Genomic DNA, 12,265 nt, shown 5'->3' on the forward strand with positions numbered 1-12,265 from the left:
TTATTTTTTTTCTAAACAGTTCACTTCTTGTGAGTAATAAAAAGAATACTCGAGTTGAGATCGAAACCAAAACCTAAATACAATGAGTCAAGTAAGATAGCCAGCTTGACATATTCTTTCAAATGTGTTTTCAAAACGTACTTATTCTTAACAAAAGTAATCTGTCATGTGAATGATTCACGCATGCGAAATAATTAGCAAACAGATAAAAATCCAATGATTTCAAGGGGTTTGTATTACTGTACACAGATTCGAAAAAGTTGTCAAAAAACAAATATATAACAAATAAATGTTATCAAAGGCAAGATAAGTTACTTTTCTACCAAACTGGATATATTTTTCGGGTTTTTATTCAATTTAACATGTTTATTCAGCTCGAAAAGCATACAGTGTTTACCGATGTATTGGAAAATTCAAGATGGCGGCCGATTCTCTCTTTAACACGGTAAGTTTGGAAAAAGGTGTAATAAATAATAAACTAGACAAAATACTGTTAGAAATTCGCTCAATATATGTTACCGTGACATAACTTGACATATATTGAGCGAATTTCTAACAGTATTTTGTCTAGTTTATTATTTATTACACCTTTTTCCAAACTTACCGTGTTAAAGAGAGAATCGGCCGCCATCTTGAATTTTCCAATACATCGGTAAACACTGTATGCTTTTCGAGCTGAATAAACATGTTAAATTGAATAAAAACCCGAAAAATATATCCAGTTTGGTAGAAAAGTAACTTATCTTGCCTTTAATAACATTTATTTGTTATATATTTGTTTTTTGACAACTTTTTCGAATCTATGTGTACAGTAATACAAACCGGAATACTCTATACCAAATTTCAAGTCCGTAGATAAAAAAATTGTTGAGTATATAGGTGGAGAAGTGTCCTCATACACACACATTCTTACTTATATAAATCTGTTTTTAAATCTTCAAAACAGCTACATGGTAGACAGCTGATGATCCTCGTTTTCTACTTAAAAATCTTAGTTACGGTTTTCTTTTGTTTTCATCTTTATATAGTTAAATTCTCTTTTATAATTGTAGACTTTGGTGAAGTCAGCTTATGCATGTCATAAGTTTATTTCTATTTAACAATTTTAGTTAAGGCTTTTCTCTTTTATCCTTATATAGTTATATTCTCTTTTGTAATTATAAACTTTTTAGAAGTCGGATTGTGTAGGTGCTAAGTCTGCAGTAGGTTAAATTTAGTTTTTTAGTTTTATTCTGGGAATTTAAACCTCATTCTTTATTTTTACTTTTTTTTTTTTTTACTCAAGGCTTCTTTAGACTATATACTAGCAGGTCAGCACAGCTTTGCTTGGGCCCTAAGTACTGTTTATAACTTTATGTGCATATCTATACATATATTAAAACTTTGACTCATGTCCAGGTAACCTACATCTAAAATTTCAAGTGTTTAGACCCAAAATTGGCGAAGGAGTTTGGTAGAGTCTGCAAATTTCAACTGACCTCTCGCAGCCTAATTTTCGCTCCAAAACTGATTAAAAAGCTTGTTGCATGTCTGATTACCCTTTATGCAAAATTTCAAATGTTTAGACCCAAAATTGGCTTAGTTTGCTAGAGACCGCAAAAGTCAAATCTTTCGAACTTTGACCCCTTGGCAGCCAAATTTTCAGCCAAAAACCGATAAAAAAGTTTGCGCTTTGTCTGTAAAATTTCAAATATTTAGACCAAAAATTGGCTGAGTAATTTGGTAGAGACCGCAGATGACAATTATTTTTAAAAACTTTGACCCCAATTTTGATCCCTTAACATTTGTTTTGGGCTCAAATCAAATTAAAAAGTTTGATCCATGTCCAAGTAACCTACATCTAAAATTTCAAGTGTTTAGACCCAAAAATTGGTGGAGAAGTTTGTTAGAGTTTTCAAAGATCAAATCGTTGAACTTTGACTATTTGACAGACAAATTTCTGACCTTAAACTAATTAAAAAAAATTTTCCCAAATCTCAATCCCCTTATGTCAAATCGTGAGTCTGTAGACTGAAAATGAACAGAGCAATTTGGTAGGGAAATGTACACACATACAGAGACACACACAGAGACAATTTCACACACACACACACACACACATTATATATATATATATATATATATATAAGGAGTTAAAAGAATAGAAATAATCTCGATTCTTTAAAAGGAGACTTATCACGATAATGCAAAGCTCAACAAATTATTTTGGAGCTTATATAGAATATCAACAAAATAAGAAAACGACAATATAAAAAATATCTACTAATGTATATAGATTTATTCGTTTATTCAATAAGGATGATACATCAATTACTCAATTACGGGTGTAGGATAATTTATACCATAATATTTCAAAGCCCAATGCTTCTCATCAGAAGAGGAGATCAAATGCTAGATAATAGGAATGGCGACGTCTAGCGATAGCAACATTAGGAGCGAAATAATTGTGCAGTGAGAGATTAAATATTGAGACTGTTTGGGAAAGGAATGGGAGAACTAGCTGTATATGTTTATTGTATAATGAAGGTAGGTGCGTACTACCACATACGCACAGTTAAACTACTGATTAGGTGATTACGTGTGAAGACTTTGAAAAAACTTGTCGGAAAGAAAAACAAAATGAAACAAAAAAAAAAACAATTAATTAGAATTTAAAGGGATCAAGTTTTGTACATAAATTTCACGCAAAATGATCTTCCATTCACTTGTTATTCAAACTTTCTAAGTCAGTTAACTAAAAAAAAAAAAAAAAAAAAATTACCACTAACCCTAAGTCCAATTGACAAGGTCGTAAAATCTGATGTAATCTCCGGATAAAGTAACCCTTAAAAAAAAAAAATAAATAAATAAATAAATAAACGAACAGAACTTATCACGCATGACAAATAAATGGTTATCTGTTCTACAATGCTAATGAATGCTATGATTTTACCTTATAGATTTACATGCGAAACAGATCTTCCACTTTAAGTTCTATATTTTTTTTCTTTCTGGCAAGTTTTTTAAGATACGTAATCGCCTAAAAATAGAATCTCTTTTTTGGAGAAGGGGAATTTAGCTAAAATAATATCTACACAATTTTCGAATTTTCGCGGCTTTTAAATCGTAAACTGTTCTGGTCATTTCCGGTCTGTTCCGTAAATGTCAAAACAATTGGAAACATTAGTGTTGATATAACCCCTTGTTCCGTAAAAGCATTACAAAAAGTTAATGATCCCCCTCTAAAAATAAAATAGAATTATAAAAAAAAAAAAAAAAAAAAAAAAAAAAAAAAAAAAACTTACCTGCAACTGTTATCAAGATTATAATAAGTAAAATCGGCATCTTTGGAAAAATCTGTCCAACTGATTTTTTTTCTTCTTTTTTTCAGTGTTTTATATAATAATCTGTTTGTGAGAGATACGAGAAAAAAAACACGCACTCCTGTATTTGTTTTTTTCCTATTGTTTTTATTTGCTTATTTGTGGTACTTTCAATGTTTATATGTAGGCAACTGATGCGTCGATGCGATTTCAGAAAAATGCAGGCAGCGCCTCCCCCACGACCCCGAAGGGTTAAATGGAGTCATGAATGAGGTACTTTCCGTTTCGTTGTTTGAAAAAGTATCTCTAAGCGTCTGAGGTTGCCTACAAACGAGCGTAAACACGAAGAAAGAACAAATAAATATTATAAATAAGAATTTAACTACAGCAGTCTGACTTCTTTTCTTTAAATAAAATAATGGTTATTATTAGAACTGCCGCTATCAAACAACGACAACGTCCAAACAAAAAGTAAGAACGAATGACAATATTAAAAATAAATATAAACACTATCGAAATCAACTGTTCGATTAACTTTTTTTTTTTTTTAAGTTAAAGCGAAGTTCTGGCACTTCAAAAAATGGTTCGTTAAACTACTAAATTTTTTTTCTAGAAAAAAATGTCGAAGTAAATAAACACGTGTGACATTCCTGGTTTTAAGGTTTAAATTCCATACAACGTATTACGATTGACGGAAATTTTTAAATTAATCTAGCCAAAGAAGAAGAGAATAAAATGAAATATTTTCTCAGAATATGAAGCCGATTAAAATGTATGTACATAAGTATTTTTTTTTTTTACTGACCTACGACGTCATCATGGTATGGGGGGGGATAAAAGTCTTTAAAGAATGTAAAGCGAAGTTTTCCTCCTCTCCCTTCTTTCTCTCTGTCTCTTTCTCTTTCTCTGGGGTTGCGAGTAAACTATTTTTCGCGCGGTAGAGTTTTGTAAATATTATATTCAACTGAAAGAAAAAATGCGTCTTACAATAAAGAAAAAAAAAGGTCCGTTTTCCGTCTGAACTAAAAAGAAAAAGTCTTAAAGTAGGGAAAAGTTTAAAGAAAATTATAGGGGCGGCGGCGGCGCTAGTGCGAGTTTGACGACGCAACTGTGTTATATTTAAAAAAAAAAAAAAAACAAAAAAAAACGAAAAAATAGCATGTGCTTGACCCGTTAGGAAGGGAAACTATTAAGGGAGGGGGAAGTGAGGAAGATGGTGATGAGGGGATGTGGGTTGAGGATAACGGGAAGGAATGGCGAAGAAGAAAGAGGAAACGAGCGGGCAGAGTAGAAACAATTTCTTTGCGTGTTATTGAAGCTTGTGACCATACGACAGTTACCATTTCTTTTACGCATCCCCTATTTAGTTACCTCCCCGTGAGGACAGAGTTAGACATGTGACGTGGGACCATTTTGGGCGACGATAGCTTCTTTATTCTTTGTGTATAGCAAGCACTAGTCACAGAATCATACTGGAGAATTAATTTTATTGGGTATAAAGTTGTTTTAGCGAAGGAAGAAAATGATTATATATATATATATATATATATATATATATATATATATATATATATATATATATATATATATGTGTGTGTGTGTGTGTGTGTGTGTGTGTGTGTGTGTGTGTGTGTGTGTGTGCCGCTCCCCCATTTTGGGGTTACCAAATTGGTAAAACCGAAAATTATTCCCAACTTGCATTTAGGTTAAAAAAAAATGCACTTCGTATAAATAATTAAATTAATTTAATCATAAACAAAAACGAATAAATAATGTATGTGTATATATATATATATATATATATATATATATATATATATATATATATATATATATATGTGCATATATATGTATGTATTTGTTTATATATATATGTATATGTGATGATGATTGCAACATCTTGTCAGACGAGTACCACTCCCTCAGACATTTAAAATCCATGATTCCAAATGTCTGAGGGAGTATCTATACAAATATGATGTTACAGAGTCTTAGCTTTGTACGACAGCTAAGTCTCTCTCTCGGTTCAAAATGTTGAGATCCAGCAACAAGCAAGAGCAAGATAGCCAGCAACAAATTAAACTGCAGACCAGCTTAATGCGGGTACTGGTCTTCCGCTTTATGGTTTTTTTAAATTAGAGATTTGCTTCTCCTAGAAAGGTTGCCTTCACCACGGCTTACGGGAGCCCTCTCCACCCCAATACACATACACACACACACACACACACAAATATACACGGTGCTAGTTGGTCGTTGACCCAGAAAAAGAGTTCATTCGCCCTTTGGAAGGTCTTGTTTTTAATATATGTATATGTATGTATATATATACATATATATATATATATGCATATATATGTGTATAATAATTACATGTATATATATATATATATATATAGGTATATGTATATATGTGTATAAGTATATATAGAAGTATATACATATATATATATACATATGTATATATATTTATATACATCTATATAAGTGTGTGTGTGTGTGTGTGTGTGTGTGTGTGTGTGTGTGTGTGTGTGTGTGTGTGTGTGTGTGTGTGTGTGTGTGTGTGTGTGTGTAATTGTTACAGAGATTGGTTTCCTAGATGTAAATGCAATGAAACATGCGTGATTATTAAAGAGTGCTCAACAGAGGACAGAGCAGCTATATAGTTCTGTTTGTTATACAAACATTTTTGGTTACATATGTGCATACATGTTTCAGTGGGGTCTCTATCTTAAGAGACCCACCTCGTCAAGTCTGAAGGAAAGTTTCCTTCTTTGGTCTTACGAGGTTGGTTTCTTTAAATAGGGACCCCACTGAAACATGTTTACACATGTTTGTATATTTGGGCAGCAAGTCTAATTGAACACGACAGAGTTATCCTTTTTTTCCGATTTTTTTTTTTATATATCTTTTCAATTCGCCGAGCGGTGTTTTTTTTTTTATTATTATTTCAGCTGGCATATTATATATTATGACGGCCAAATTTTTTTGTTCGGCCATATTCGTCTCAAGCACTTTCTATCGGTTCAACCGATCATCGTCAGGAGCGATTGTTGTTGTTGGCGTGTTCTTTTTCTTTGAGGCTTGGTGTATTTATAGTTAGTTGTTTTTTTTTGGGGGGGGGGTGCAGGATGAGTAGGGGCGAATTATTTTTATTTTTAATTCCGATTTTCTTATTTTATTTATTTAGTTTCTTGTTCGTTATTGAATACAGTTAATATATTTATCCCTTTATTAAATGAGATCTGGTTAAAAAGGAGCTGTGTAGTATTTTGATTAGTATGGCTTCTAGTAATTTTAGTCGTCGTGTGCAATTGTTAAGCTATCCGATCTTAGCATTGTTAGTTAAAATATTTCTAATGTAGGACGACTGTAGGTTTTTATCATGGGATGTTAGGTGTTGTTTTATGACGCTATTATCATATGTATGACATATATACACACATACACACACACACACGCACACACACACACACACACACATATATATATATATATATATATATATATATATATATATATATATATATATATATATATATATAGTCATCGACATACAGTCCTGTTTTGCTGTATCACAACTCATCAGTGCCGCTAGACTAGCAGCTCTCCCAAGCAGAGGATTGAACCTAGAACCATCGCGTTGATAGTCAGCAGTTCCACCGATCGACCCACAAATAATCTCGCCAAATGTCAATTTTAAACAAACATACGTCCACCACTTTTATAGTGTTCAAACCGCTTATTTAAAAACAAACTGCGGGCCTTGCATTTTCCACACACACACACACACACACACACATATATATATATATATATATATATATATATATATATATATATATATATATATATATATATATATGAACAAATGATTAATTAAACACGTTAAAAGACATCTTGAAAAAGTGTCAAAAACATATTTAATTTTAAAAAAGGAAGCACAAGATAAGTGGATAGTCCTTAATCCGCGGAGTTTCGAAGAAATACTCTCCTTCTCATCAGAGGGCAGGAATTAGCAAAATGCAGGATCGGATTTTGCATATAAAAGTATTTAATGAAACTACAAGTAAGTCACAGATCTTACTTGGTTAAAAAAAAAAAAAAAGGGTGAGGTAAGGGGAATAGGAGGTAAAAGAAAAATGATAAAAAGATTTCATATGAATAGATAGTCCGGTGAAGGGTAAAAAAATCCAAGAATGGTAAAATCCAAAACGGTCGAATTTAAAATTTCCAATCCAATATATATATATATATATATATATATATATATATATATATATATATATATATATATACTGGCATGCATATCAAAATGAAAATTAATGAAATATTAAGAAAATAGAAGGGTCATCTGTTAGCAAGTGTTAACTAAAAATATTCACAGATTTTTTTCTTTTAAAACGAAAAACGGAAGAAAAAAAACTAAAATTTATAACCAAACATTTTTATACATGTGATAAGAATATAAAAGTTAGTTTCAATTCGTAAATGTTCATTTATGGAAATACGTGTTTGATAAAGACAGTTGAGTTAATAGTCACACATCTAAATATTCATAGTGTAAATATGTGTGTGTAAATAATATGTGTATGTGAGTATTTGACAACGTGGCATTGTGTATGTGCGTGTGTGCATTTGTTTACCTTATTCTTGTGAGTGCGTGTGAGTCGGTAGTCTGCTCGCCTGACTGTCGCTAGTGTGTAAGAATGCGTGCACGAAAGTGAGAAAGCGTGTATGTGAGTCATTGAGTCATATTCGCCTTGCCCCCCCCCCTCCCGACCAAATGCACGAGGAGAAACTGAGTTGAAGAAAATCTTTTCTGGGGTGCAGTTTAAAGTGCGGCTGATTTGAGAAAATTCTGAACAAGGTTTTATGTGCAGTTTTAATCATTTTCATACAGACTTGTTACTTTGTATTGGTACCTATGCACTTATGTTACCGTTCGTGTAAAAAATAATTTTACTCACTATTTTTTCTTACTTGTTTGTCTTATTATTTGAATTGAGTGCATTCGGATTTGAAATGTTTTCTGTTGATAAGAAAATTTAACTCCCTACTTGTTCCTTTTTGTCTTATTTGAATTGAATTGTTTCTGTTAAAACCACACAGAAAACTCTTTGGGATTTGTTGCAGAGAAGCAACCAAACGAAAAAAGTGTCCAAAAAAAAATACAATAAATGAATGTTACCATTTACTAATAAAAGATACTCTTCTACCTACATGGCTCATTACTTTTAGTACGTTTAAGTAGTTTTAAATGCTGTTTATTTTATCTATCTAAAATAGTAAATAAGATAAAATAATGAAAAAAGCGCAACTGACGAAATAGTACTTTTTTAAAGCACACGCGAATTCATTCATAACTGTGAAGTTATTCAAAATTGGAAAAAATAAAGCACAAGTGGAAATAAAACGAAATAGTATTTTTTTTCAAGTAATTACATATGAATTCAAAGGTTTTTTTTTTTAATAATTACTCAGTTATTGATATTATTAAAAACTGAAAATATAAAAACGCAACAGCAAATAAAATGAATTTTTTATTAATCACGCAACACTTTAAATTTAAATAATTGCGAATTTATTCAAATGGTCCTTTATCTCACTAAGTCAATTTATCCCCGCCCCAAAAATAAAAAATATAAAAAATAAAATGATTTTTATATCGTACACTATTTCAGCAATTTCCGGGACTGACTCCATAACAACTGGCTCCCCAATATATATATATATGCACTTATGTTGCCATGCTTTTTTATAAATAGTACTTTCAAGTTAAATTCAAGTTTTATAATGTTTTGTTGTTGTTATTGTTGTTGTTTATTAAATTGTAAGGTGAAAGTACAGAATAGTTACAAAACACCTGCCAGCCCGGTAACATAAGTGCATAAGTACCAATAAAAGTGGTTTTAATATCGTAAATACGCCAATCCCTATTCCAAAAATAACTGGTTTATTTTTCAGCTAAGTCCATAACAAGCGGCATGAAGGATTTATTTTATTCTCGCTAATCACGTGATTAAAATTTTGCAGACGAAAACGATGCTCAAATTTGGGAGATAACAAGTCAAGGAGAACCGAAAATACTTTTTGGGTTACCACGTTCCTGTGAAAACTACTTGCTTTAGAAAGAGATGAAGAGAGTGGATCCGAACGAAACGGAGAAAGAAAGAGTGTAGCAATTAGAGCTATATCCTTTTTTGCGTTCGTGCAAATCACTTCGCAATTCAGTCGTCACAGATACAATGTCCGTTTTTAATGTGGCGAAAACCCAGTTCACAAAAAGGGTCGATCTGGATTGAGACAAAAACAAGAATTGTCTCAGTCTACATCTTTTACACCTCAAATTAAAAAAACTAAAGTTCAAATTAAAAAAACACAACTTCAAATTAAAAAACACAACTTCAAATTAAAAAAACTAAACTTCAAATTAAAATACACAACTTCAAATTAAAAAAATCCAAGTTCAAATTAAATTAAAATTTTATTACATGATAGATAAACCATTTATTCTCCAACAGGGAGGTCCTCTTCCCTGAGACATCTAGCGTGATGGCGTTGAACCCGATTACAGAATGCCTGAGACATGGCAGGAGTTACCACTTGGTAGGCTCGGTCGATGGCGGTCTCCACAAGACGAAGACGGTGCTCCACTTTTGTGATATCTTCCGGTTGTGGCACATGTATAACGCTCGGTAGATCCCTCTTGATGACGGCTTTGATGGCTGACCAGGCCATTTCGATGGGGTTGAGAGCCGGGCTGTATGGAGGCAAGCGAATAAACTCCACTTCTGCAAAAGCTGCCTGGTCGTGTAGTTGTTCCACTCGGGAATGGCACGGGGCGTTGTCAATTACCAAGGCTACCTGTCCGGCATCATATCCCATTGCGAAGACAGAATTGAGTAGTTCTGCAACCCATTGGTTGACATCCGGGTGCTTGTAGGCGCCACGCCTGCGGGTGAAATTGATGAGTCCCTGTTGACTAATACCAGCAACCATGTGAATATTTGGACCTTTCGAGCCTGGAACATGTAGCACCACTCTCTGGCCCCTCGCGGATCGTCCAACAGTCCGAGTACAAAATAAGTTCACGTTTGACTCATCCAAATACACCACATGTTTACCAGCTCCCAATGCGGCCATAACCCTTTCTACATAGATACGACGTTTTACCTTATTCTCCGGAGTTTTGACATTCTCGGCTTGCTTGTGAACCCGTTTTACAGTGAAGAGTCTACCATCGAGATGGTTATTTATGGTAGTAACGCTGATTGGGGGGTTGATTCCATGAATCTCCGAAATCTTCAAGGCCAACTCCTTGAGAGTGATGGTAGGATCTTCTCCGATTATATCAAGCATGTTGTTGACCATGTCCGGATTCACTTTCCCATGTCGCCTTCCACCCCGCGGCTTATCCTCCACGTCTTGCCTCTTGGCCTGTTTATTCACCCAGGCGTACGCGGTGTTCCTATTTATCCCACAGTTCTCTGCGACAGTTGTCCAGTCCCTGCTATTTCGAGCGGCTTCCAGAATCCGACGCTTAGGAGAATTTCGATTGCGTTTGTACTGACCACGTACTGTGCCTCTCTTGACTCCTCTACTTGATCGCACAACTACCGGAGATCCATTGTTATTTTCCATATTTTAAATTATTGTAATGTTAATTGTTAGAAACTTTTCTTTTTTTATTGTTGCGAGCAACTACAAGTAATAGTGGGTAATTTGCATAAGTGATGTTATGCAAATTACCCACTATTACTTGCATAATAAGTGATGTTATGCAAATTACCTTACAAAGTTTGAGTATGAATAATTCTAACATAATGTCACGTGCTTTTAAATTGAACTTGGGTTTATTTAATTTGATGTTGTCTTTTTTTAATTTGAAGTTATGTTTTTTAATTTGAAGTTGTGATTTTAATTTGAAGTTGTGTTTTTTTAATTTGAGGTGTAAAAGGTGTAGAAGGATTTCAAATTTACTGACCGAGAAATAAAATATAATGTGTAGTGTCAGAACAGATATTTCACTTTGCTTCTAGCAAAAAAAAAGATAAATTGTGTAATCACTTGTATTTAGGCACCGCCAAAACTGGGGGGAGGGGGCAGGTAAGTACTTTTTGACGGACCGTCTTTTTAAAAATCTACCAAAAATCAGGTAATTATCCGATCAATACGAAATTTTCAGCGATTATTAAGAGAAGAATGAACTTTATAACAGTGTATTTATTTTTCATAAACGATATTTATATATATATATATATATATATATATATATAGTCATCCACATACAGTACTGTTTCGCTGTTTCACAGCTCATCAGTGCGGCTAGACAGGCAACTACCTCAAGCCAGGATTGAAACCCGACCGTTTATACGGCAGTCAAGGCTTCTAACCATTACGCTATTGGCGGCTGCTTGAACGAGTTGTGAGTTTAACGATGTTTTGATATCGTCCGAAATACCTCCGCTCGATTTGTTTACACAAAGAGCGTCGCTTATATGCTAATGGTAATTATATATATATATATATATATATATATATATATATATATATATATATATATATATATTGCTTACAAAACCCCCCTTGTTTTGAGGGGATTCCAAATATGCTTAAAATAATCATTTGAAACTGAACGCAACATATTGTGTTGTTGTAAGGGACAGGATTATAGATTAAAAAAAAATTGTTTGCATACCTTATTTTGACGTCTGAATATCAGAACTTCGATTGTGTTTAATTATCCCGCTTTTGAGTTTTGAAGTGTGAAATTCGGTGAACATGTTAAGTAAAATAATTAATTTAAGTTATCCTCGAATTGTTTTTGGGCCTTGACAAGCGGTAACTTGTTAGTATATAAAAGAAAAAAGCTTTCACCCGGAATGGTAACTTGTTCCGCTGTGTTAACGGATGTTTGGATTAACAGGTTATTTTATTTACCTCCTCTTCCGGGAAGGGGAGGG

The 12,265-nt window shown here is 33.2% G+C and overlaps 1 protein-coding gene across 3 annotated transcripts in view; it reads right to left on the reverse strand.

The window, feature by feature from the left end:
- LOC145245940 (peptidoglycan recognition protein 1-like) overlaps positions 1–4,419 on the reverse strand; it is a 141,043-nt gene extending 136,624 nt beyond the window's left edge. Inside the window, exons 1-2 of one of the 3 annotated variants that reach the window (XM_080107699.1) lie at positions 3,285–3,915; positions 2,769–2,824 (exon numbers count right to left, since the gene is read on the reverse strand). Coding sequence is in view for 1 of the 3 variants with exons in the window: in XM_080107698.1 (XP_079963824.1) it covers positions 3,285–3,324 (40 nt within the window). In the remaining 2 variants the exon portion in view is untranslated. Of the gene's footprint in view, positions 1–2,768; positions 2,825–3,284 lie in introns of all 3 variants that reach the window. The other 2 variants (XM_080107698.1, XM_080107700.1) reach the window with 2 other exon arrangements.
- Positions 4,420–12,265: the final 7,846 nt, after the last annotated feature.

The sequence above is a fragment of the Euprymna scolopes genome, chromosome 23, assembly GCF_053919585.1.
Source record: "Euprymna scolopes isolate OS-2025 chromosome 23, ASM5391958v1, whole genome shotgun sequence".
Lineage (NCBI taxonomy): Eukaryota > Metazoa > Mollusca > Cephalopoda > Sepiida > Sepiolidae > Euprymna > Euprymna scolopes.